General features: G+C 36.5%; 1 protein-coding gene across 1 annotated transcript in view; it reads right to left on the reverse strand.

The window, feature by feature from the left end:
* MSH3 (mutS homolog 3) overlaps positions 1-25,809 on the reverse strand; it is a 125,837-nt gene that overhangs the window by 92,958 nt on the left and 7,070 nt on the right. Inside the window, exons 4-8 of the mRNA XM_004678432.2 lie at positions 25,325-25,546; positions 24,563-24,679; positions 24,169-24,286; positions 22,207-22,352; positions 17,599-17,765 (exon numbers count right to left, since the gene is read on the reverse strand). Coding sequence (XP_004678489.1) covers positions 17,599-17,765; positions 22,207-22,352; positions 24,169-24,286; positions 24,563-24,679; positions 25,325-25,546 — 770 coding nt within the window. The remainder of the gene's footprint in view (positions 1-17,598; positions 17,766-22,206; positions 22,353-24,168; positions 24,287-24,562; positions 24,680-25,324; positions 25,547-25,809) is intronic.

Genomic DNA, 25,809 nt, shown 5'->3' on the forward strand with positions numbered 1-25,809 from the left:
ATGTCTTTTGCAGCAACTTGGATGGAGCTGGAAAAGATCATGCTTAGTGAGATAAGCCAGAAAGAGAAAGAAAAATACCGGATGGTTTCACTCATAGCAGGAGTATAATGGACCAGACGAGAAAATAACAAAAATAATGAATAACCATATACCAGAGACATTCTGTGGGGGTGGAGTGGGGAATGGGATCAAAAACGGGGTGGGGGGGAAGGGAGGGAAATGCATGGGACTATGGTGGTGGCACAGGGGTGATTTGGTGATGGGAAAGCCGTGGGGATTACAATCGAGATGGAAAAAAAAATGTGCAAAATGATGTAAAAATAAACTTTGTAATAAAAAAAATGAAAAGAAAAAAAAAGTAATAAATAAATAAATAAATAAACCACCTTCCCTTTCTTTCTATTTAAAATTCTACCATTTTATTGAGATAACAATGGCTTACAACATGGATAATGAACCGGGGATAGAGGTTCACAACTCTTCATGTATATATTACCACACCAGATCCACTACCTAAACACCCATAATCCTCCACGATAGTCCATTTGAGCCTCTTGTCTCCTCCAACCATGCTCCCCATTTGGTAGCTTCAATTCTACAGTCAGATTTTCAGGGAAGATTTCATTTTGATTTTCTGTTCCTCTGTTTAGTTTTTTATATCCTATGAGTGAAATCACTCAATATTTGTCTTGCTCCTTCTGATTCATTCTGCTTAGCATAATCTCTTCCAGGTTTATTTATGTTGTTGTAAATAGCCAGATTTCCTTTTTTTATAGCTGAGGGGTGATCCATTGTGTCTTCCTGATCCACTCATCTACATTTGGGCACTTAGGTTGTGTCCATAACTCGGCTATTATAAATAGTACTACAATGAAGATGAGAGTGCATATATCCCTTCAAATTAGTTTTTTGTGTCTTCAAGGTAGATACCTAGGAGTGGGCTTACTGGATCATAAAATAGATCAATTTTTAACATTTTGAGAAACTACCATACTGTTTTCCATGGGAGCTGGGCCAGTCTACATTCCCATTAACAGTGTACAAAGGTTCCCATTTCTCCACACCTTTGCCAACACTTGTTACTAGTCTTTTTGACATGGGCCATTCTCACAGGAGTAAGATAGTATCTCATTGTAGTTTTGATTCCTATTTCCCTGATGATGCGCATTTTTTCCTAAGTATTTTTATGGCTGGCATTAATATGTCTTCTTTGGAGAAGTGTTTACTAATCTCTTCTGCCTATTTTTTAATTGGGCTGTTTGGTTCTTTGTTGTTGAGTTGTAGCACTGTTTATTTGAGATCTTGGAATACTGTATGAACCCCCTGTTGTACAGATATGTTTCACCACTCAGAGGGGTGCCCTATGGCTTTTATGATAGCTTCTTTCACGGTGAGGAAACTTTTTGTTTGATATAGACCCATTTGTTTAATTTTGTTTTTTTCTTGCCTTGCTATCAGATCAAGTCCCTGAGACATCATTAAAACCAATGCCACAGAGTATTTAGCCCATATTTTTATCTACATGTTTTATAGAAAAATACTATCTTTTACCACCCTTAAAAGAAATTATCTGTGACACAGGCTGAAGCTTCTTGAATGAAAGGAGGTAAACAGAGGTTGTGCTCCTTCCTGGGCTTCTGGAGGTGACTCCCCTCCTATGATGGTGAGAAGACTGCCATCAGACTCTGAGTTTCCATCATTACATAGGGGATGCTCAGCTAAACTACTTAAGATTTCTAACTTTCGAAATCATTTTCATAGTCAACATGCTCCTTTGTTGCCAAAATCTTTTGTTATTGAAAAAACTTTTGAAAAATTAAATTGTAATAAGACTCTGAAAAAGTGAGGTGCCAACACTAAAAAAAAAGGGACTTCAGACACAAATTTAAACATAAAATTTGTTTCGTTGATGTTGAATAATAGATCACTTCCACAGATTTTTGAACCCATGTTCAGTTGTGAACAAACAAGCGTCAGTTTGCCAATTTTATGATCATGCTGACTTTATAAATTATAAATTCACAGACAAAAAGAGACTTGTTAAAGACTGACAATCTATTCTGGGAAAGCTAACAAGCTCTCCTGACAGTACATTTACTGATACTATTAATACTGAGTTACCTGGGTGAGTGATTAAGTCCCTCTTGAAGATATAATACAATGGGGTTCTAGACTAAATTAAGCAGACCATATACATAGTCACAATGTCTCTGTATTACAATTATGAAATCTATTTATTTTATCACTGCTAGTAGGTAATTATCACAACATTCTTAAAGATATCATATGAAATTATACAACCATTAGTAAAATGCCAGAATAAGCCAAGAAAAACCATTCACTGAAGATTCTTTAAAAGATCTAAAAATAGAAAATATGAGAAAACTAGTATCTACCATATTAAAAAATGTAAATGTGCCAAAATTCACCTGTTATACAGCTAGAGCAGGGGCAGAACTAGGTCCATCACTGGGAAGGCACCATGACCCCTCAATTCCAGCCAGAGCATATGGATATTGACCCATGCCAATGTATCACCCAGCCAGATGGAGTTCACAAAGGAAAAAAAAACTCATCTGCTAAAACAAAATAATTTTAGACTGAATTACAAAAAAACAAAAACCTCTAACAGGAGAAAACTTAAACCAATTCAGAAAAGTTAAAAATAAAAGGATAACTGAAAAAAAAAATTCCCAGATGGAAATACTAGGCAAATGCGAATAAAAAGAAAGCACAAAACAAGACTTTATTATCAGATAAGATAAAAATTAGGACAAAAAAAATTAAATAGAACAAAAAAATGTGCTTTATAAGGTCAAAAAAAAAAAAGAACCGAGAAACTCTTTTACCAATATTTTAAAAATAATTTTAGATTTTCAAATACTTCAAATATACTACTTAATCAAAAAATAAGATCAAGAAAAAAATGAGTTAAAGATTTTGCATTTCTCCAGGAGGAGACATTCTTCCACCACCTGAACTTGAACCTGGAAGACTAAGAGGCTGGCAGTTCTGGGGATGGAGTGGCTGCAGCCTCGTGGCACTACGAGGAAGGAAAACACTGGTTGAAGAGACAGTGAAAAGCTTCTACATTCAACCACACCTGATTCTAAACTACCTTTGAGCTTTCTAGTTATGAGAGTCAATAAATTCATTTTTAACTGCTAAAAAATTCAATAAATATTGCAGCACTGGGTACAACCGCTAGTACTTGAAGCAACCTAAATGTCCCTCAGTCAACAGCTGAATGAAGAAAATGTATTATGTCCACACAATGGAATACTAGTCAGTCATAAGAAAAACTGAAATACAGCCATTTACTCAAAATCAGGAGTGTTTGGGGAAACTGCATATAGTAAGCAAATCAGAATGAAAAGATATACTCTACATTTACGCAGTGGATGATCTGATAAATAAAATATTCACAAAACTAGATTTTAATAAACATTGTGAGGGCTTTGACTTAAGATGAAGTGAGGAGAAAGAAAGGGACAGAAAATATAAGGGATGGTGGGAGCACAGAAATTTGAAAACATAAGACATTATAACATGGGGGTTGTGATTTTCATCTGCCTGAAGTCAACATTACGGTAAACTTTTGTATTGTGTTTTCATGTTGCTCCAGGGAAAGCTGCTGAAAAGAGATTAAGTCAATAAGCCATTAGTAGACAACCCATTTGTGCCACCAAAAAAAAAAAAAAAGGAAGTTATTAACTTTGTTTTTCTAGCTAGCTATTTAACTCATGAATCATAGTGTTTGAAATAAAAAATATTAAAATACAGTAAGAACTTACAGGACAGAACAGGTAGATGTACACTGTGTGATGAGGGACCCCAGTTCTTGTATGCATAAATAAATACGTCTTTAAAAAACAGCAAAACTCGGCCCTCCCTGGTGGCGCAGCGGGTTAAAGCACTGCACTGAGAAGCTAAAGCCACTTCCGCATGAGTTCGATCCCCGCCTGCCCCGGAGGCGACCACATGGCGAGGCAGACCTCTCCTGGCCCGCCCGCTGCTCCCTTCAGCAGTGTATTTCGTCGATCTGCCTGTTCTGCTCCCGGCTCTGTCTCTGGTGAATCCTCTCACCCTCCGCATCTCTGGCCTGTACCCCAGTTCTGTACGAATAAATAAATCTTTAAAAAAAAAAAAAAACAGCAAAACTCACAGGACAGTGTGGGGTTTTTTCTTTTTAAAAAGTTTTTATTTATGCATATAAGAACTGGGGTGCAGGCCAGTGATGTGAGGGTAAAAGGGTTCACCAGACACAGACTGAGGAGCAGAACAGGTAGATCTACTGAAATATACTGCTGAGGGGAGCAGCAAGCAAAGCAGGAGATGTCTGCTGCACCATACATGGGTTAGCTCACTAACCAGGGATCAAACTCATGCCACAGGGGCTAGCAACAGTTTGATAGTACTGAGACTTTAACCACTACACCACCAGGGAGGCCAACAGTGTGACGAGGTGCCTTTGGCTCTCTAAAGAGGAAGTACCTTCATACAATAGCTCTGAGAAAGATGGCAACATCTACCGAAAGTCACAGGGCCAGCAGTGAACCAAGTTCAGGAAAACCTGAATTCAATTGGTGAGTCTGCTTCAGACAAACGGAGACAGAGTACAAGCCAAAACCTCTGAAGACCAGCAGGACCCTACCTAAGAGGAATTAGGCTTAAAAAAACAAACAAAAAACACCCCAGAGGACAGGTCTGTATGGGAGGGAAAAGGAGCACTGAGAATTTCTTCACTCACTGTGAGAACTCCACGGAGCCTCAGATAGAGGTCTGAGGTTAAGAAATACTCAAGAGCAACAAGGATGATAGCTATGCCCCTCGAAAGACTCAGATGGGAGATACTATCTTAAGGTAAGAATCTAGTAGGTAAGCTCATGTCTTTCTACACATTTCTCTAGATTTTTGCTTATATGTTTCCTTTTTCAATAGTGATGGCTGTTACCTTAGAAAAAGAAAAAAGTAAAAGCTCCATCAAAAATGTCTAACTTGGGACCTTCCCTGGTTGTACAACAGATTAGGATGCAGCACTACAAGCTGACCACAACTGCTTCAATGTAAGTTCAATCCCTGGCCCTGGGGGTGACCCACATGGCGCAGCAGACCTTTCCTGACCTGGCCGCTGCTCCCCTCAACAGTGTACTTTGTCGATCTGCCTGTTCTGCTCCCCACTCTGTCTCTGGTGAATCCTTTCACTGCCCCAGCACCTCTGGCCTATACCCTAGTTCTGCATGCATAAATAAATACATCTCTGGCCATTTGCTTCTCCCAGTAGTCATGACCTCCCAGCTGTCCTTTGAACTTGGAACTCTTCTCTATGATGAATTCCCTTTTAAAAGTATTTTAAAATCCCCATCCTTGCTTAACTTTTCAGCCCACCACTGTCCTGGATTTCCCCACATTTCCACATACCAAAAACAGACCTATGAACACATTATTCTTCCATGAGTGGGTCAAGGCTCAACTCCTTTAAAGTGCTTTCCCAGAATAACCATATGCCAGGAGGGCCTATGCTTTCTACTAGAACTGTGGCTTGTAAAGTAATACCTTTGGCGAAAAGCTGCTTTGTTTCAAACACACATGCATTCTGTCAGAAACTTTACTGCCAGGAACAAAAATACAAGCTGTAATATGCATTGGTAGAAGAGTAAAAATTTCATGAAATACTAACCAAAATAATGATAACTGTGTTATTATACACCATGATTTCTAGTGAAGCCCAGAAGCAGAGGTAAAAAGGAAATGGTTGTTTCCTTGTGTTTTCCTGAAAGGCCATTTAAGTGTAATGGTCAAAAGCCTAGGCCTCCGAGCCAATAAGTCAAATCCAAATTCTGCCACTTTTTTTTTTTTTTAAGATTTATTTATTTATATATACAGAACTAGGGTACAGGCCAGAGGTGTGGGGAGTGAGAGGATTCACTAGAGACAGACTGGAAGCAGATCGCGCAGACTGACTGGACTACACTGCCAAGTAAGGCAGTGGGCGGGTCAGGAGAGGTCTGCCATGCCGTGTGGGTCACACCCCTGGCTGGGGATCGAATTTGTGCTGCTGTGGCTCCAACAGATTCATAGTGCTGTGCTTTAACCCACTGCGCCACCATGCAGGGCCCAAATTACGCCATTTTTTAATTATTAAACCTAGATTATCTATCTGCTCCGTTTCCTTATCTATATAAAAATATGCAATGTGTTTTTAAAAGATTAGTAGTTTCATCACCGTTTTCTCTATAAATACTAACTCTGATATTATCCCCAAGAAAGAACTACTTCAAAAATCAAAACACTGACTTTCTGGAATTCATATAGAATTAACAGACATGCAAATCACACATGAGTTTAAATGATGTTCCTTTTCAATTCAAGTCAAAGTATCTTCACTGTGCTTACCAGACTATAAAATTTAATGGAAAAAGACCCCCATCCTGTGACACCCCCTAACATCTCTATGTGGAAGTCTTAGCCTCTTAAGCCTCATAATCTGACCTTACTTGAAGAGAGGGTCTTTATAGTTAAAGTATAAATTACAGTGAGGTCATCAGGGTGTTATAGTCCAGTATAACTGGTGTCCTTGCAAAAAGAAACAATTTGGTTCACATACAAAACAGATATAGGAAGACAGCTATTTACAAGCAACAGAGAGGGGTCAGAACAGATCCTTTCCTCAAAGCCCTGAAAAGGAACCAACCAACTGACACCTGGATTTTGGACCTCTAGCTTCTATTAACTATGAAATAATAAGTTTCAAGCCATTCAGTCTGTGATACTTTGTTGCACTGTTCTAAGTTCCTTAATATTCTTAACTAATTTATTCTTCCTTAATAGTCTATATAGTTGTATCATTATACAATTGAATAAAGAAACCAAGCCACAGAAGGTTAAGATCCACAACTAATAAGAGGGGAAGGTAGCCTTCAAATGCAGGCTCTCTGGCCCCATCTCTGCACTCAGTCCACTATTTGGGGCCACTTCTCACTGAACATGATACGTTTAGAACATGACAATTGGGTCTAGTGCAAACTAGAGGATGTGACAAGGGGCTAGGCAGGAGAAAGTTGTGCCATATTTCTGGCCTAAGGTAATATGTTAGCTTACATGAGAAAAGGGCTTTCAAGTCAAAATTTTGTAAAATGGATCAATTTCATCTTTTTGCACTACTTGGTATTTAAATACATCAAGTCAATTTAGAATATGAAAATGCCTAAAAGTCTGCCAAGTGAAAATCTCCATAAAACAAAATCACCATCTTCTCATTTATTTTTTTGTCTAAATCATGAGTTTTACAAAGAGTACTTATCAGAGGTTAAAAAAAAAAAAAGTACCTCCTATGGTGATGGCACATGGGTGATTTGGTGATGGGAAAAGCTCAAGGGGATTACAACTGAGGTGGAAAAAAAATGCACAAAATGGTGTAAAAATAAAATATTATTCATAAAAAAAAGTACTTATATATATTCAGGGGCAATTACTTTATGCTAATGCCTCAGAAAAATCCTGTTTTCTAAATATATGATTTTTATAAGATCAAATATTTATCTTGTAAGATTTTTAAAAGATAAAAATCATATATTTCCACAAATTCTGAAATGATGTACTCACTAGAATTAGAGCAAAGACTGGGTTAGAAGACACCCAGTTCTTATCACCATAGCCCCAGGAAAAGAATGAACTCCACCACTGTTTTCTACATTTAGACAGTACTTAACTCTAGAAAGTATACTTTTAAAAAGAATCATTCTTTATGGTACTTGCAGAGCAGTGTAATATATCAGCATTTTTACAAAGGTATTAGATGACAGCAGTAAGACCCACATGCCCAAAGCAAAATCTTTGCGTTGTTAGTGCAGAAAGGAAGATAAAGTAGAATGAAATATGCAAGCTCCTCCTCAAAGCATATATGTTTACTCATACAGTGCCTCAAAAATAATCTAAGGAAGCCCTTCCCTCTGTAACACCAAAGGAATGACTGAATGTGATGAGAGGCTAGGCTGTGTGTCTCTCTGGCACAATAAGTAGGTGGGAAGGAGGCAGAATATGACAATCAACCTACAGGTCAGGCTGTTCCCACTGTTCTCTAAACTGTAGAACAAATAGGACTTACTTTGCATAGGTGGGCATCTCTTGTCTTACTCAATTTAGTCACCCACAAGTAAACTATGTGATATCTGGGGGTTGATAGTTAAGAGTTACATAAAAGACTGAAAAGTATATTTACTGCTAAAGTAATTCATACATACATGATACTCTTACTTAGCAATCGAAACTGCTCAGACTTAGTAAGGGCAGTACTCACTTTATGAAATACTTCAAACTGCCTGATATTTGTGGTCAGAACCACAATTAATATTGACATGACTATTTCAAGGAAAGTTATGTCTATTTAAAATACTATACACCTGTCACTTCCCAAGTAGTTTGAAACAGAGGCAGAAGCCACTAGGCACTCAATGAAGAGAGGTAGCCATCTTGGTTCAATTAAATAGTTATCAATCAACAAGGGGTTCTAGATTCTTTTAAGGCTTAATCTATATCAAGAAATATGTTTTAAATTTTCCAGTGCCCACACATATTGATAGAATAATTTTTTACTGATACCATGAGAAATTACTACAAACTGAATGGCTTAAAAGAACACACATTTATTATCTTACAACTCTATAGGTCATAATCCAACACTGGTGTCGCCCAGCTAAAATCACAACATTTCCAAAATTCCTTACTATAGGTTATAGGAGTGAAACTGGTGTCTTACTTTGTCCAGTTTTTAGAGTCAGACTACATCACTTGGCTTCTGACCTCTTGTTCCAGCTTCAAAACAAGTATTAGTAGGTCAAATATTCACAATGGTATTACTCTTTTGCCTTCCTCTTTCACATTTAACTGTCTCCCTCTTCTGATTATCTAACTCTACTGGGAGAACTCAGGATTCTCTCGCATCCTTAAAGGAAGTTAAGTGGCAACTATAACTTTAATTCCCTTTTGCCATTTAACTAGTCAAATGTTCTAAGGACTGGGACATGCACACCTTTGAAGACTCCTCATTATGCCCACCACAAATAAGAAATTATAGACATAGGTCTGGCTGACCACACATGCTTATTTCTCATTTATAAAAATGTACAAATTACATAGTTTGTTATGAAAGAGAGTACTTCAAATGCTTGTCAAGTACATTACAGAGTTAATATGAGTAACAGTCACAAAATATACTTAGCATATAGTAAGGACTTTATTATTTTTACAAATTTTATTTGTTCTTCGTTTAAATTTCCCATGTACGTATTTACCCAACACCTGTCATATGTGACCTATCCTCCTAGGCCCTCTCTTGAATGATGTTTCTCCACAGTCTATGAAACTATATCATCTAATATAATATCTAGTAGTTGCACATGTCACTGTACAGGGGAAATATGATAGCCAGAATTGAGAGGTACTAATGGTGTAAAACAAACACTGGACTTTGAAAACTTAGTATATCAAAAAGAATATAAGTAATGAGTATCTTAAAAAGAATTACATGTTGAAATGACATTTTGGATATGTAGACTTGTGGATCATATCATATATCTATGGAATAGAGCTGATTTAGACAGAATTACTCTCTCACTTGCATGGATTACTTTAGTACTTAATTTGCTTTTTCCTATCATATGTGCTATCAATCTCCTTTGTATTAGAGTAATTTGTATATGTGCTGGCTCTCCAAACTGACTGGTAACCCTTAAGGGCAAAGATCATGAATCTTCTAATGTGGATAAAATCCATGGTAATTGTACAATAAATGTTCGTGAAGCTGAATGGAAAAGGAATGTGTTATTTATATACACAATATAAAATATAAAAACCTCCTTAGCAGAGATTTTAACATAGTAAACTATCTGTCTTCATCATTTTTTTCTTCCTTTTACTGCTTCATGGTTCAAAAAGAGATTGTTTTTCATTTTGTTCCTTCCTATCAAAGCATCCTTTCACTATTTTCCTTAAATCAAAAATTTGAGGCTAGCTTGGTTCAGAGCCCCTCTGAAATTGCTTCTCTGTCTGAACCTTTGTTAACTCAGATTTATCCATTAGTCTCTTAAATGACTCCTTCCCGTCAAACCTCCCTGCTGCAGAGAGATTGCTTACTAATTCCATTATTTTTCTTGATTAATTTGAGATTATTCTCTTATCTCTTGTCTTCAGGCTAGGAATTTCTCCCACCACCCCCCCCACCCACCCTTTTTGTTGTTGTTTCATTTTAACCTCTAGCCCACGACATGATATTTAGAGCAATAAAAGTCTCTGAAGCCTTTTGCCTCTACTACTATGTATCTTTTTCATCATCTACTGGTGACTTATGACTACAGTTCAAGAAACATGATCTTGATACATTGCTAGGTGCAGGACTTCCTAACTGAACACAAACCATCTTAAAGTTGCCACATAGTGCTTAGACTTTCCACTATCTAAATGACCAAGGAAATCAATAGAAAACCTATTTTTTTTATTAAGAAGACTTCCTCTTTAAATTTTCCTAAAGACAAACATTTTCCTACTTGATATGAGATTTATTTCTGCGAGTTCACAGTCATACCACCCTAACTGTACCTGAATTCAGAAGCTAAGCAAAGTCAGAACTGGTTAGTACTGGATGAGAGATTTATTTCTGCTATTTAATCCATTACCATCTCAAATACTGCAATCAATTTTCTGCTGGTGAATTTTCTAACTAGCAAGTGAAAATATTATCTGATATACATAATAAAAATTACAAAGGATTCAAGTTTGTACTTATCTTCTACTTTCAGAAAAAAGAAATGAGTAAGATGAGAAAGATTAGAATGAGAAAAAAGAGATTTCTTTGAGCACCACCAAAGAAAAGGTTTCAAGTGCCACAGATGAGGTTATAACCTTGTTCTCATCAACATCAATCTTTAAAAGTTACTCAACAATGGAAAATTAGCCATGTAGTTTTCATTACTGTATACTGTCCATAGAAATGTGAGGATACTTAAATAAACTAATTTAAAGGACATTAACATTTTTAATTATTAAGTGATTATTCTTTTAAAAATTATCAAAGAATAGCATAAAAACAGGAAATTAATGTTATCTTCCCCCCAAAAAGTATATGAGTTGACTATATATCACTAAAATAAACATTTATCATCATGCATGTATGAGTTTCCAACTATTACAACAATCCCTTTTTTGTTTTTCATAAAACCCAAATCATCACTCCTTAGAAAACCAAATAGGAAATACTCATTATTCTCCTTTTTCCAAAAGTCACTTGTTTAACAGTCATTTACCAATCATTGATTAAATACCTATTATATTTGAACTATAATAAGTGCTGGGACAGAAAAGGCCATGATGATCAGTTTGGGTGGTATCTCAGAGGAAACCTTTTATCAACCTCTTTATACCAACACTTTCACTTCACTGTTTCATCCTTGACTCTCATTTTTACTTTACACAACCCTTTTCTCTAAACCCCACATCAGTCCAGTCTAAGGAGACTCACCCTGACAAAGTTCCCCCTTTGCAGAGCTATCATTCTCCACTGTCTCAATTCTGGCATACTTTTCTGGGAAGCCTCTCCTAGCTCTAAGGCAAATTATTTAGGCAAAGCTACATGTTCTTTAGCAACCAATAACCCTATGAAATCTTATTAATCAATACTTTCATATAATTGCTTATCTCTATAACAACCTTGTCTATTGACCTTAAAAGCAGAAAGGATCTTATTTATGGTTGTATCTTCACTATCTAATAATGAATCTAGCACACAGCAAGCACCCAATAAATGTTTTTAAGAATGAATGCAAAAATGCTCATCATCACTTATAATCAAGGATATGCAAATCTAAACCACAATGAGATACCACCTCACACCAAGGAGAATGGCCCACATTAAGAAGACCATAAATAAGTGCGTGCAGAGAAAAAGAAATTCTCATACATTGCTGGTAACAATATAGATTGGTCTAGGTCCTGCATTAAGTAGTGTAAAGGTTCCTCAAGATTAAACATACATTTGCCATGAAACCCAGCAGTATCTAGCCAAGAAATACAAAAACACTAATTCGAAAGGAAACCTGCACTGATGCTATATATATTCATACATACATATACAAGTGTATATGTATATAGTTCAACAGCCAGGCTATTTACAATAGGCAAGTGCAACCAAACACACAAATAGATCAAGATGTGGTATACACATACAATGGAATATAGTGATCATAAGACAAACTTACGCCCTTCTCAGCAACATGGATGGAACTGGAAGAGATTAGCCAATAGAAATGTCAGAAGGAAGATAACCAGATGGTGTCATTTAGATGCGGAATCTTTCTCTTTTTTAATATAGACAGCAGTTTGTCCCTGAAGCATCGACTGCATATGACAGCTTTCCCATGATTTCTAACATCGCCTTGTCAGATGAAATTTCCATGTATGCACAGAGTTGCTTTCTCCAACTTTCTTTCCAGTCCAATGTTTCACTTTCTTTTATGCTAGTTCCATACTATTTTCGTATTATTTTATAAAAAATCTTGAGTTTTGATAGGGTAATTTCACTTTTTCAGTGCTGTCTTTTTTTTTTTTTAAAGATTTATTTATTTATTCATATAGAACTTGGGTAAAGGCCAGAGATGCGGAAGGTGAGAGGATTCACCAGAGACAGATTGGGGAGCAGAACAGGCAGATCAACGAAGTACACTGCTGAAGGGAGCAGCAGGCAGGCCAGGAGAGGTCTGCCACCCCATGTGGAGCTCCTCTGGGGCAGGCGGGGATCAAACTCATGCAGAAGTGGCTTAAGCTTCTTAGTGTTGTGCTTTAACCTGATGTGCCACCAGGGAGGGCATCAGTGCTGTCTTTTCATGCTTGGCCCTCTGAGCTACCTCTTCAGAAGCATCCTGACAGTTTCTGTAAAAAACACTACTGCCATTTTTACTGAAATTATATAGGAAGAACGAACACCTTTGTGTTGAATCTTTCCATTCATGAATGTGATATATCTTTCTATCTTTGGTTATTCTTTAATATCTTTCAGTTAAGTTTTGAAATTTTCTTCAACAACGTCTTTTTGAGTAGAATTCTAAACAAGAATTTTGTTATTATTCTGAAGCTATCTTAACTTTCATTTGTTACTACTGTATTAAAACACTTTTAATTTTTCTATATTGACTTATACTTAATGTGCTTGCTGAATTTTTATTACTTTTAATAATTTGTCACTTCTGGATTTTTCTCTATAGGGAATACATGGTCTACAAAACATGTCAGTTTTAGAATTTTTAATATACTCTTCTAACTACCTTTCAGTTGTGCCCCTTGTTCCTGGGAGTCCTCCCTTGGTGATGCAGGGGTCACAGTCTCAGCTCTATCAAGCTATTGCCAGCCACTGGGGCCTGAGTTCAATCCCTGGCCAATGTGCTAACCCACATGGTGAAGCAGACCTCTCCTGTCTCACCAGCTGCTCCCCTCAGCAGTGTATTTCAGTAGATCCTCTTGTTCTATTCCCCATGATGTCTCTGGTGTACCCTTGCACCCGCCATACCTCTGGCCTACACCCCAGTTCTTGTATGCATAAATAAATAAAAATAAATCTTAAAAATAATACACCCCAAAACACTGATTGAAAAAGATACCTGCACCCCCGTGTTTATTGCTGCTTTATTTATAATTGGAAAAACATGGAAGCAGCCCAAATGCCCAAAAGTAGATGACTGGATTAAAAAGATGTGGTACATATATACAATGGAATATTACTCAGCAACCAAAAAAGAGGAACACATGTCTTTTGCAGCAACTTGGATGGAGCTGGAAAAGATCATGCTTAGTGAGATAAGCCAGAAAGAGAAAGAAAAATACCGGATGGTTTCACTCATAGCAGGAGTATAATGGACCAGGCGAGAAAATAACAAAAATAATAAACAACCATATACCAGAGACATTTTGCGGGAGTGGGGTGGGGAATGGGATCAAAAACGGGGAGGATTGGGGGTGGGGAGGGAAGTGCACGGGATTTTGATGATGGCACACGGGTGACATGGTGATGGGAAGCCCGTGGGGATTACAATTGAGATGGGAAAAAAAAATGTACAAAATGATGTAAAAATAAACTGCTAGAAAATAAAAAAAAATTAATAATAAAAAAATCACTGTCTTTCCTCCATATCTCTCCATACGTTTTTATACCAAAGGGAAGGGTTCAGAAGATAGTAAGACTAATTTCCTAGGTCACAGGCTGAAGTATTATGCCAATTTACAAAGAAGATTAAAAAACTAAGAAAAATTGATAGTTTACCATTAATTAGAAATAATTTCAGTGTACTACCATCTTTGACTAATAGCTATCTAAATAACCATCTGATACAAAGTAAGTAAAAGTGAGATTTTACTAGTCTTGAAATTACTATTTACAGCATACAAAATCCTAGGGAGACCTCTTGTGGTCAACATTAAGCATAACCCAAAAGGAGAAAATGCATGCCCACCATACATCTGACAAAGGGCTACATATCAAAGATCTAAGACATACCCATAAGCAACAGACACATGTTCAACGTCAGTTATTGTCAGGGAAATGAAAATCAAAAACACAATGAGATACTATTTCACACCTGTGAGAATGACCCATTAAAAAGACGAAAAACAAAGAATTCTATGATGAGGAGGAGGAAAAGGAACCCTCTTCTATTGGTGGGGCGAGTGCACACTGTCCAGTGCCCATGGAAAATAGTTTCTGAAAAGAGGTTTCTGAAAAGATTAAAAATTGATCTGCCATACAACACAGCAATTCTACTCCTAGTTATCTAACCAAAAACTACAAAAAAAGCAATTCAAAGAGAAATATACACTCCCATGTTCAGTGAAGCACTGTTTATAAAAGTCAAACTATGGAAACAACCTAAGTACCCTATTACAAACTGAGTGGATCAGGAAAATGTAATATATATAATGGAATACTATTCAGCTATCAACAAAGATAAACTCCTGCCATTTGTGGCAACATGGATAGAGGTAGCAGGAATTATACTAAGTGAAATAAGTCAGAAGGAGAAAGACAAAGTACTAAATGGCACCATGTATTTATGGAATACAGAGAAACAAAACAGGATCAGATAAAGCCAAACTAAGAACAAACCCCAGAAAGTGGACTATAGAACTGAGGCTTACCAGAGAGGAAGGGATGAGAGCAAGGGAGAAGGGAGCATAGTGGACTGTGATGGTGAACTAGGGGCATCTTGGTGGTAGGGTCTGTGTGGTAACAGCACCTGAAAGGAGAAATCCTATACATCTAAAACAGAAATACTGATGTAAGCCAATGTTATCTTTAAAAAAAAACACAGTGGGGGGGCCCTCCCTGGTGGTGCAGTGAGTTAAAGCACAGCACTAAGAAGCTAAAAGCCACTTCATCATGAGTTCGATCCCCGCATGTCCACATGGTGCAACAGACCTCTCCTGACCTGTCCACTGCTCCCCTCAGTGTACTTCATCGATCTGTCTGTTCTGCTACCCATTCTGTCTCTGGTGAGTATTCTCACCCCCTGTAACTCTGGCCTGTATCCCAGTTCTATGTGCATAAATAAATCGTAAGGAAAAAAAAAAACTGTGGGAAGAAGAAAACAAAGAATACCCAATACTTTAAAACAGATATTCTATCATTTCAAGCCATTCTTCTGTCTTTTCTCATATAGCTTTCATATTCCTTCAATATTAATGAAGTATCAACCAATAGTTATTTTGTAAATCTGCTTTTACCTTCAAATTTACAGTGGAAGAAAAAGCAGAGTCGAAGTCTGAAACACAAAAAATCACCTATCACTGTTTAAAACAGACAAGATACTACCAAAAAAACCCACAATTTCACCTTGAAAATTCAGTGCTAAGTTTGTTAGCAGTAAAATTGAACAGATTTCTGGCAAGCTATATTCTTCACACCTATTTAAAAACATTCCCTACCCCTGCGTTGCTGTTGTTATTTTCATTTTTTCTTTCTCATATGGCTTTAACCGTACCTCAGAATAATAAAGGTTAGGTTTTATGGATATTGACGTGGGTATGCTAGAATTTGGGGGAAGAATTTAACTAAAACCTAAATGCCAAAAATTAAATTAAATTTAAAAATAGACAAATGAACTAAAATAAAATACAGATGACTAAGTCAACAATGGTTCAAACAACCTTCCTATAATATAGTTATGGTAATGTAAACTGATAGTACCAACAGGCAATCAATATTTATAAAAGGTCAAACACTCTGACCCAGTAATTGAATTTTTAGAAATTTAGCTTAAGGAAATAATCAAAAATGCATGCAAATATTTCTATTCATAAATATGCATCATAGCAATAGTTTTAATCTGAAAAAAATAAGTTCAACTTAACAAAATAAAACTGGATAATTATAGCCCATTTATATGACAAAATATGATAGCAGTTGTACCTACTGAAGTTTTAGCAGATGAAATATTTTCTAGCAGATGAAATATTTTGCTTTAAATAAATAATTCAGGGATATAGTAGTGGTACAGATAAAATAAGATTGTTTACATCAATAAAGGATAAAGCTACCTGATGGATTCATGGTGTTTATTACACTATTTTGTGTATTTTGTATATGTTCTCTATAATTTTCCATAATAAAGTAAAAAAACATATTGGGAAATTTAAGGGGAAAAAAGAGACTACAAAACCAATATTGCAACATGAATTCAAATTTATAAATGTAGAAAGATAATATATACATACATGCAAATAATATATTTACATGCAAATAATACACCAAGAAATTTGAATATTATTATCTGGACTCTAGGATTTGACATTACTTTGTAACTCCCAGCTTTCCCTAAATTAATATGAATTAGTGTTATAATCAGGAAAATATATTAATGAAAGCTACTTTGAAACTTCAATTCAAATGAAGAAGAAAACAGTCTTAATTTTAAGGACTTTAATTTTAATCATATAACTTGACTTTCTTCTGATTTCATTCAACACAGCTTTTCCACCCTTCAATACCCTTCAAATTCTTCAAAATAAAAAGTTCTCTTCACTAAAGTCTGATTGCCTTTCCTATCTCTTTCCCACCACCCTCCACAAGGTAGAACATTCAAAATAGGCATCTTCACTTAATACAACATTCTTTATGAGTTAAATGCAGTTTTGCCACTTTCTGTTGGATTATAAACTCCCGTATATACTACCATAACTTCACATCATCTTCTTTTAAATGATACAGTGAAGCACACTGCTTCATTAATAGAAGACATGACCTTAAGTCTAACAAAACCACAAATTGAAACTGGTAGAACAGATAAAGCAATTTCAAAATTATATAAACTTTCTAAGAAATGAATTCTAAATGATCCCTAGAAACTGACAATTAGCAATTAAATAATATCAGTAAGTCTCTTCTAAAGACCTATATTAAGGTGATATGGGTCATTTTATTTTTAATTTTAGAATTTTCCACTACTTTTGTAGAAATATTTTTGTAGCTAAAAACTTTTCACCAATTTTAATAAACAGGAGTTTTGGAAATAAATCTGGGTTTCACAAGCAGTACTCTTTTCCAGTGATGAATCCACTTACCTAATAGCTGTGGTTCTGTGGATAAGCATCTCTGTTTGCTCCGACAAGTGTGATGGAAGCAGCAACTCCACTGGCTGAAGGCACAATATCCGAGTTTCCAGCTCTGAACGAGAAACAGAGTCCTGGAAACTATCGAACACAACCTCACCTGTAGCAGGCTGCACTCCCTGAAAACAAATCAAAATATAATGTCCCAACTATTATATATTTTTTTCTAACTATAACAGCATAAGTAAAATGGAAATTGTGAAGATGACATTATTTTCTAGTATATACTCCAGTTCTAAAGTATTTGAAGACATTTTAGTGAATTCCAAGACTCTTATATAAGAAATCTGATTCACCAATATATAAACTATGCTAGATGGAATTTTAGAGACATGCTGAATTCAATTCCCAAGTCTTTGTGAACTGTTTGTGACTTGTAACCAAACTCTGCTAGGCCTCAGTTTCCCTTCTTTTTAATTGGGAATGTATCAGCTTACTTCTTTCATGGAGTTACTGAATTTATCAAGTTAAAAACAAACACAGGTGTTATGTAAACTATGAAGTTCTATACAAATAGTTGCTGCCATAACTGAAGTAGTAATATATTCCTATTAATCTGACACAAGAGTGTAAATAATTAAAAGTATAAAGAAAAACTAGATAAATTAGAAAAGTTAAAAACTAGATAGCAAAGATAAACTAGAAAAGTTCACGGTTTGAAAAAGTCAGTAACTTACCCAAGGTCACAATAAGTGGTAGAGCCAAGATGTATCCCCATGTTGTCTGACTCCACAGCCCACACTGTTACCAATACTGGTGGCGCAAGGAGTTAAAGTTTCAGTGCTATCAAACTATTACCAGTCCCTGCTGCAAGAGTTCAATCACTAGCCAAGAAACTAAACTCATATGGTGCAGCAGACCTCTCCTGACCCACCTGCTGCTCCCCTCAGCAGCATATCTCAGTACATCTGCCTGTTCTGCTCCCATTCAGTCTCTGGCGAGCCCTCTTACCCCCACACCTTTGGCCTACACGCCAGTTCTTGTACATGTAAATAATTTTTTTTAAAGAAATGCATGGGGCTAATTATAGACTACATAACTAAGGGAAGGAAAAATGACCAATGTCTAGTCATACTCTGCTGATGGAGTCACACAACATCTTTAGAAAAAAACTGTTGTTGTTTTTTTTTTAAGATTTATTTATTTTTCATACAGAACTGGGGTACAGGCCAGAGGCTCAGGGGCGGTGAGAGGCTTCACCAGAGACAGAGTGGGGAACAGAACAGGCTGACTGACGAAGTACACTGCTGAGGGGAGCAGCGGGCGGGTCAGGAGAGGTCTACCACACCATGCGGTCACCTCCAAGGCAGGCGGGAATCGAACTCATGCGGAAGCGGCTTTAGATTCTCAGTGCAGTGCTTTAACCCGCTGCGCCACCAGGGAGGGCCAAAAAACTGGTATTTTCTAGCAATGTTAAAAGTCCTCATATCCTGTCAACTCAGGAATTCCTCCCCTAGGTATGGACTCTTTCTACCCTCTCAGACACGTGTATTCCAGAAAACATACAGCAAGATGCTTAGCAGCATCTTTCAAATCAGTTCAAACTTTTTTTTTTTTAAAGATTTCTTAATTTATTCATACAGAACCGGGGTACAGGCCAGAGATGTGGAGGGTGAGAGGATTCACCAGAGACAGAGTGGGGAGCAGAACAGGCAGATCGATGAAGTATACTGCTGAGGGGAGCAGCGGGCGGGTCAGGAGAGGTCTACCACACCATGCGGATCTCCTCCGGAGCAGGTGGGTATTGAACTCATGTAGAAGTGGCTTAAGCTTCTTAGTGCTGTGCTTTAACCCACTGTGCCACCAGGGAGGGCCCCGAACATTTTATTTTTATAGTAAGTATTGTGTTTATTTCACAGATGATTGTTAACGCAGATTTGTGATTAAGTAGAGGTTTTTAAAAATCATAAGATATGCAAAAAGAAAAATTCATGAAACAGAAATGTATGGTTTAATTAGGACAACCACTGAAGTCAGTAAATATAACACTATCTACAGAAGTACTTTCATGTGTCCCTTCTCTGTAGAGGTAACTATAATCCAAACTTTTATGGGTCTTGCTTCTTTTTTTTTTCTATTTTGCTGTGAGATTCATGTGTCATTTTAGTAGTACTTTCACTGCCATTGCTAAGTTGTATTTTCCTTTTGTGATCTCTAATTTATTCATTCTTTTGTCAATGTACATTATGGTTCTTTTCAGTTTGGGATATATAAACACTGTTGATAGAACTTCCTTAGTTAAAGCCCAGAGGTCTTCTCTAAGTGCCTAGCTTGAACCCAAATATTTTTGTTTACTAGAGGCACTTTTTTATCTTAAAGAATCACTGCCTAAATTTAGTAAACTCAGAGGTCAGGAGTGTGTGTACACTAGTGTCCCCTTATTCTTGGAGTATTATTTTCCAGACCTCCATGGTAGGATGGACCTCTATATAAACTATGTTTTTCCCTATAAATAATATCTTTGATTAGGTTTAATTTAAAAATTAAGCCCAGTGAGAAAGAAACTATAGCTAATAAAACAATTATAAAATACACTGTAGTAAAAGATACTTGAATGTATTCTCCCTCTCAAAATATCTTATTGTAATATTTTTTTGAATGGAGTCTGACAGGTAGCAAATCACAGAAAACAAAACTGCAGATAAGGAAGGTCTAGTATACATACAGAAGTTTATTTCCTAACCTGCAACCCAAACTTAAAGAGCTATTTAGAGAATTCAAATAGTAAATTTTTGAGTCACTCAAATTCCTTTTGCTTTTTTTTAAATCAGAGAAGTGGGCTATATTATAAATCCTTCAATATCAATTACTTTGTGCAATGTTTGACACTGAGAAACCCAAAGTCAGTCTGTATAAATTGTATTATTCAAACTGAAAGCAGAGGGTCTAATCACAGTGGCAATACAACAATAAAGTCATTGATTTCTGACTATCAGCATGGAAAAGGTGACTGTTAGGTAGTACTGGAAAACATGTGATATGTCACAATAAAAATAATCCAGCAAGATGAGACCCTCGCTGGTGGCACAGCGGGTTAAAGCACAGCACTAAGAAGCTAAAGCCACTTCCACAAGAATTTGATCCCCGCTTGCCCCGGAAGTGACCCACATGGCTAGGCAGACCTCTCCTGACCAGCCCACTGCTCCCCAGAGCAGTGTATTTCAGTCAATCTGCCTGTTCTGCTCCCCACTCTGTCTCTGGGTGAAGCCTCTCACCATCCCTGCACCAATGGCCTGTACCACAGTTCTGTAAGCACAAATAAAAAAAATAAAAAAAAAGTCATCCAGCAAGAACAGTATACTGGGTACAAAAAAAAAAAAGGGAGATACCTCCCACCACACTGAATTGGAGAAGTTAGGGCAAATTCTGAATGCCCTGTCCAGTATTTTTACCCAAGAGGCAGGCACGCAGGAGCAACCTAGACCGTGACCTGGAAAACTGGATATCATCACTCCAAACGTGTCCCAAGAGAACATTTCAGTGGCAAATCTTCATTTCTTTTTCACATGCCAATTCTTAGACTAGATTAACTTTGGCAGTAGGCCAGAGATTATTTCTAAAAGCATCAAGTAGGAGATGTATAATTATCAACTCTGTTCTTTAAAGTGAATTTCAGATAACTATAAAATAGCACCTTACATATGTTAATGCTTAAAAGCAAACAACCTTACTATTTATAAATAGATTGAATTGTCCATGGCTAATTAAAAGTACTTTGCAAGGATACAAGTCATTTAGAGTCATACAACAGTAATGCAAATGCTTAGAGAAAGGCTTACAGGTTAAGCAAATGTCAAGTTAGCGCTGCGAGAATAAGGTTTTCAAAGGTACTCTGGGAACATTTGGATGGTGAGAATTTTTGTTGATATTGTAACAGATTGCAAAAGTTAGGAAAAATAAAGAGAATTAGTTATTATTTAGGCATCAAGTCCTACTTTTGAAACAGGACATCAAAGGCCCTCTCTGAAGGTTCCTGAAGCTTGTAAGATTTTTGCAAAGTACAACTGGATACTTGTAATTAGTAAAATTTTCTCACAAACTGCAAGAATGCAAGGTCAATAAAACTATCATTCACAAATTATATTTGTTTGAAAGACTGATCATAAAAATTTCAAACGGAGTTTTATAATATAGTTTTATAATGACCAACTATCATTGTCTCTTACTATCCTTTATAACACATTCTAGATACATCAATCCCACAGTCATTTGTGTTTAATTGCAAATCTGTAAAATCCCTTCCCATCCATGCATGTGTTGGCTCAGTGTTTATTCTATCTATATATGTTGTCCACATACATGCCTGTCACTATGTGTATCTTCAATATTAAGTTCCTAGAACATATGAACAGAAACTATTTGACTCTGCATAATACAGAGTACCAGGTAGCCAACAGAGAAATCTATAACTACTGATTTAATACAATGAGAAAGTCTTCTAGTATAACTGCTTGAGGGCACACTTCATCAAATAAGTGTCCTTACTGTAAGCCATCTATTACTCATACAAGAGAAACTGTGAATATCTATCATTAATTCTACACCTACACAAGTACTTACCATAATTCCAATGAAAATGTCCCCCTTTTTTTTGTCCTTAATGCTTTCCTTGTTTTCACAAATACACATCAGATAGCTGGTAGAAGTATCAGTCATTATCTCATCAACATTTATAGTATCGTCGAGCTTGATAAGAGGATTCACATGTAATAACTATTAAGGAAAAATAGAAGCTACATTCCCTTCTGTTAATTATTTTCTCTTTTAAAACAAGGATTCAGGTCCTTCCTGGTGGCACAGTGGGTTAAAGAATAACACTAAGAAGCTAAAGCCACTTCAGCATGAGTTTGATCCCCGCCCCGGAAATGACCCACATGACAAGGCAGACCTTTCCTGACCTGGCCGCTGCTGCCCTCAGCAGTGAACTTCATCAGTCAAGCCTGTTCTGCTCCCTCCTCTGTCTCTGGTGAACCCTTTCACCACCCCTGCACCTCTAGCCTGTATGCCAGTTCTGTATGCATAAATAAATAAATCTTAAAAAAAAAAAAAAAAACCAAGGATTCATCTTCCTGATCATTTTTGGTTTGTGCAAAAATCTTCATTCTTCTGATTTACTCTGATCACAGTCACATAATTATCTTTCCTAAGTTTTAAGGCTCATAAGAACTGATAACTATAATCTTTTTACTTTCAAAGGCCTAGGAGACTACTTTACATGTTGTGGAAGCCCAACTATTAATTCTCTTCTTTATCTGGATAATGCTACTGAGACTTGAATCCTTAAAAATACCACAATATTTCATTCTGTGAGTCAAAGCTAAATATACTAAGATAGTGCAAATTACTATCTTCTGTTAAAGTGCCTAACAGTTCCCCCAAATTGCAGAATTTTTAAACGAAAACCAGACCAGAAAAGACATAGTATGGTGTGTGTGTGTGTGTGTGTTATGTTAAATTATCAGCAGAAAAGCTGAGTTTGGATGAAGACATCCAACTTGGGCATAGCAGGTAAGAATTATGGCAGCAGCTAAAGTCAGGGTGGGTATTATTTTAGAAGGAGTATTCAAATAAGAGACCCAAGATCAGGCAAAAAAAACAATAAGACAAAACAATAAAAGGTCCTGATAGCAGAACCATCTTAGAAAACAACACTGTTAATGTTTGGAATACATACTGTGTGACAGTCAGAACCTATACATGACATTAATGGAACAAACAGTATTTATAATTTAGGTGGACACTAAGTAGGTCTCAAATTCAGCAGATCTGAAATGAACAAAAACAGAAATATGGGCCCTCCCTGGTGGTGCAACAGGTTAAAGTGCAGCACTGTGAAGCTAGCTGTAGCCGCTTCAGTACAAGTTCAATCCGTACCCTTGGAGGTGACCCACATGGCACAGAAGACCTCTCCTGTCTCACCCCCTGCACCCCTCAGCAGTGTATTTCATCGATCTGCCTTTTCTGCTCCCCACTCTGTGTCTGGTGAATCTTCTCACTGTCCTTTCACCTCTGGCCTGTACCCTAGTTCTGCATGCATAACTATGTGCATCTTTAAAAAAAAAAAAAAAACAGAAATATATTATGAAGCATACAATAAATGAAGGTGCCCTACTATTATGTTTTATAAGCAGTTAGCTATTTAACTTTGTAGCTTTGCTCTAACATAATGACATTTATAAGTAACTTCTTAGGTCTACACTAGGAAGTGCTTGTTAGCCATAAGCACCTAACCACTACTACCCACAAAAGTAGGGGATATATGATTTCCAGTCGTTGCTAACCCACCACATTCACTTCTCAGCAGTTTTCTTGCTCTTAAAGTATAATAAACTCACCTTTTACTATGGCATTTGAAAAAGGCTTGATTCCAGCCATTATCAACCCTTCCCTCTTCATAATGCACTAATCAAAGGTCAAAGAAACAAAGAAACCATCCTGCCTCTTCAAAAAGGCAGCCATTCAAAGAAGAGGTTTAAAAATACTGTGACTTAAAACAAAGCCTTTATAGAGGAAAGAGGATATCTTCTCCAATGAGTGTAGATTTTGTATAAAGGGCAGTCAACTTTCGGGTGAAAAGTGAACTTTTATTGTCGCCAATGGCCTTTAATGCTGCTGTTTCAGTTTGCTTCACAACTCCCACCTTCAAAGTGAAAAATATTAAATGTCAAATATCAAATATGATGGAAATTTTTTTAATTCAATTTTAATTCTGAAACATTTACCAGAGGTTTTTTTTTTACTTAATCTACTAAATTAAAAATTCATGAAAATACAATGCTAATAATTATGACAATTTCCTTTTCACCAAAATGTTACATTCAAAAACCAAATACAGCCTACCTACCTAATAATGTTTCTAATCTTTTGGAAAGAATCCAATTCACTCTTCTTCCCACAAGATAAAGCCAAAGCTTACCTTATATCCTTTTGACACAAGGCGGCGTACATGAACAAACAATCTGTGTGTAGGTATGCTTGCTGTCATAAAGTTGTGATCTAAATGGCAATAAATATTGAGCTCCCGTGCTGCAATCTAAAAACAATTAACAAGAGACAATCAATAAATTTGTATGTCAAGATTCCCTATGTGGTGTTTGTATATACACTTTATTAAAAATCCATCAACATATACTATAGCTAGAATTTGTGCACTTCTTTATCTCTGTTCTAGCAAAAAAAGGTTTAAATACATTTCCTGTGCAGAAGTCTACGGTTTAATTGATTTTGGTGGCTCCCATGGCCTATCTCAGGGCCAACATCTATATCTATAAGCAATTCAGAAAGTGAGACAAGTCTTCGGTATCTTTAGATCTATCAAGGAGTAGTGAGTTTTCCTACACAAGGACTATTCAATTCAACAAGCATGAAACTGTGATGATGTAAGAATTTGCTTAATAGCTCATACAAATAACTGAGAACTAGGAATACACATGCTATGAGTTTATTTTATGGCATTTTGGGGGAAGTTGTCTTCTCAAGACAACTCTGGTCTGGTTAATTAATAATATGCAAGTGACAGGAATGCAGAAGCAGGCAGCACCGCCTGACTCCCTGCTTTCTTCTACAAAGTTTGCTTGTAATAATAACTTTTTCATAAGATCGGAAAAAAGAACAAAAAAGGAAAGCATTTAAGGCTAGTCAAGACAAGCATGAAAGTGTATTTGAAAACACAACTTACCTCTGCATCTTCCCCAAAGAATCTATACTTATATCCACACTCCACACATAAAATTGCATCTTTTTGCTGCTGCTTCATTTCTATGTATTGTAACTCTAATGGCGTGTAGATGCATTTGGTTCGTCTGTTAGATGGTTTAGAATCAGAAGTGGAAGTTTTCTGTAAATTTTCATAACTCCTATGTGATGATTCAACATGACTAAGATCCAAAAGTGCCTTGTTCTAGAAAGCAAGAGTTTTGTAGTTTAAAAAGTATTCGCCATTACAACTAGCAACAAATGTTGGCGAGGATGTGGAGAAAAAGGAACTCTCCTGTCTGGTGAATCTTCTCACTGTCCTTTCACCTCTGGCCTGTACCCTAGTTCTGCATGCATAACTATGTGCATCTTTAAAAAAAAAAAAAAACAGAAATATATTATGAAGCATACAATAAATGAAGGTGCCCTACTATTATGTTTTATAAGCAGTTAGCTATTTAACTTTGT

The sequence above is a fragment of the Condylura cristata genome, unplaced genomic scaffold (assembly GCF_000260355.1).
Source record: "Condylura cristata isolate star-nosed mole 26May11 unplaced genomic scaffold, ConCri1.0 scaffold00007, whole genome shotgun sequence".
NCBI classification, from domain to species: domain Eukaryota; kingdom Metazoa; phylum Chordata; class Mammalia; order Eulipotyphla; family Talpidae; genus Condylura; species Condylura cristata.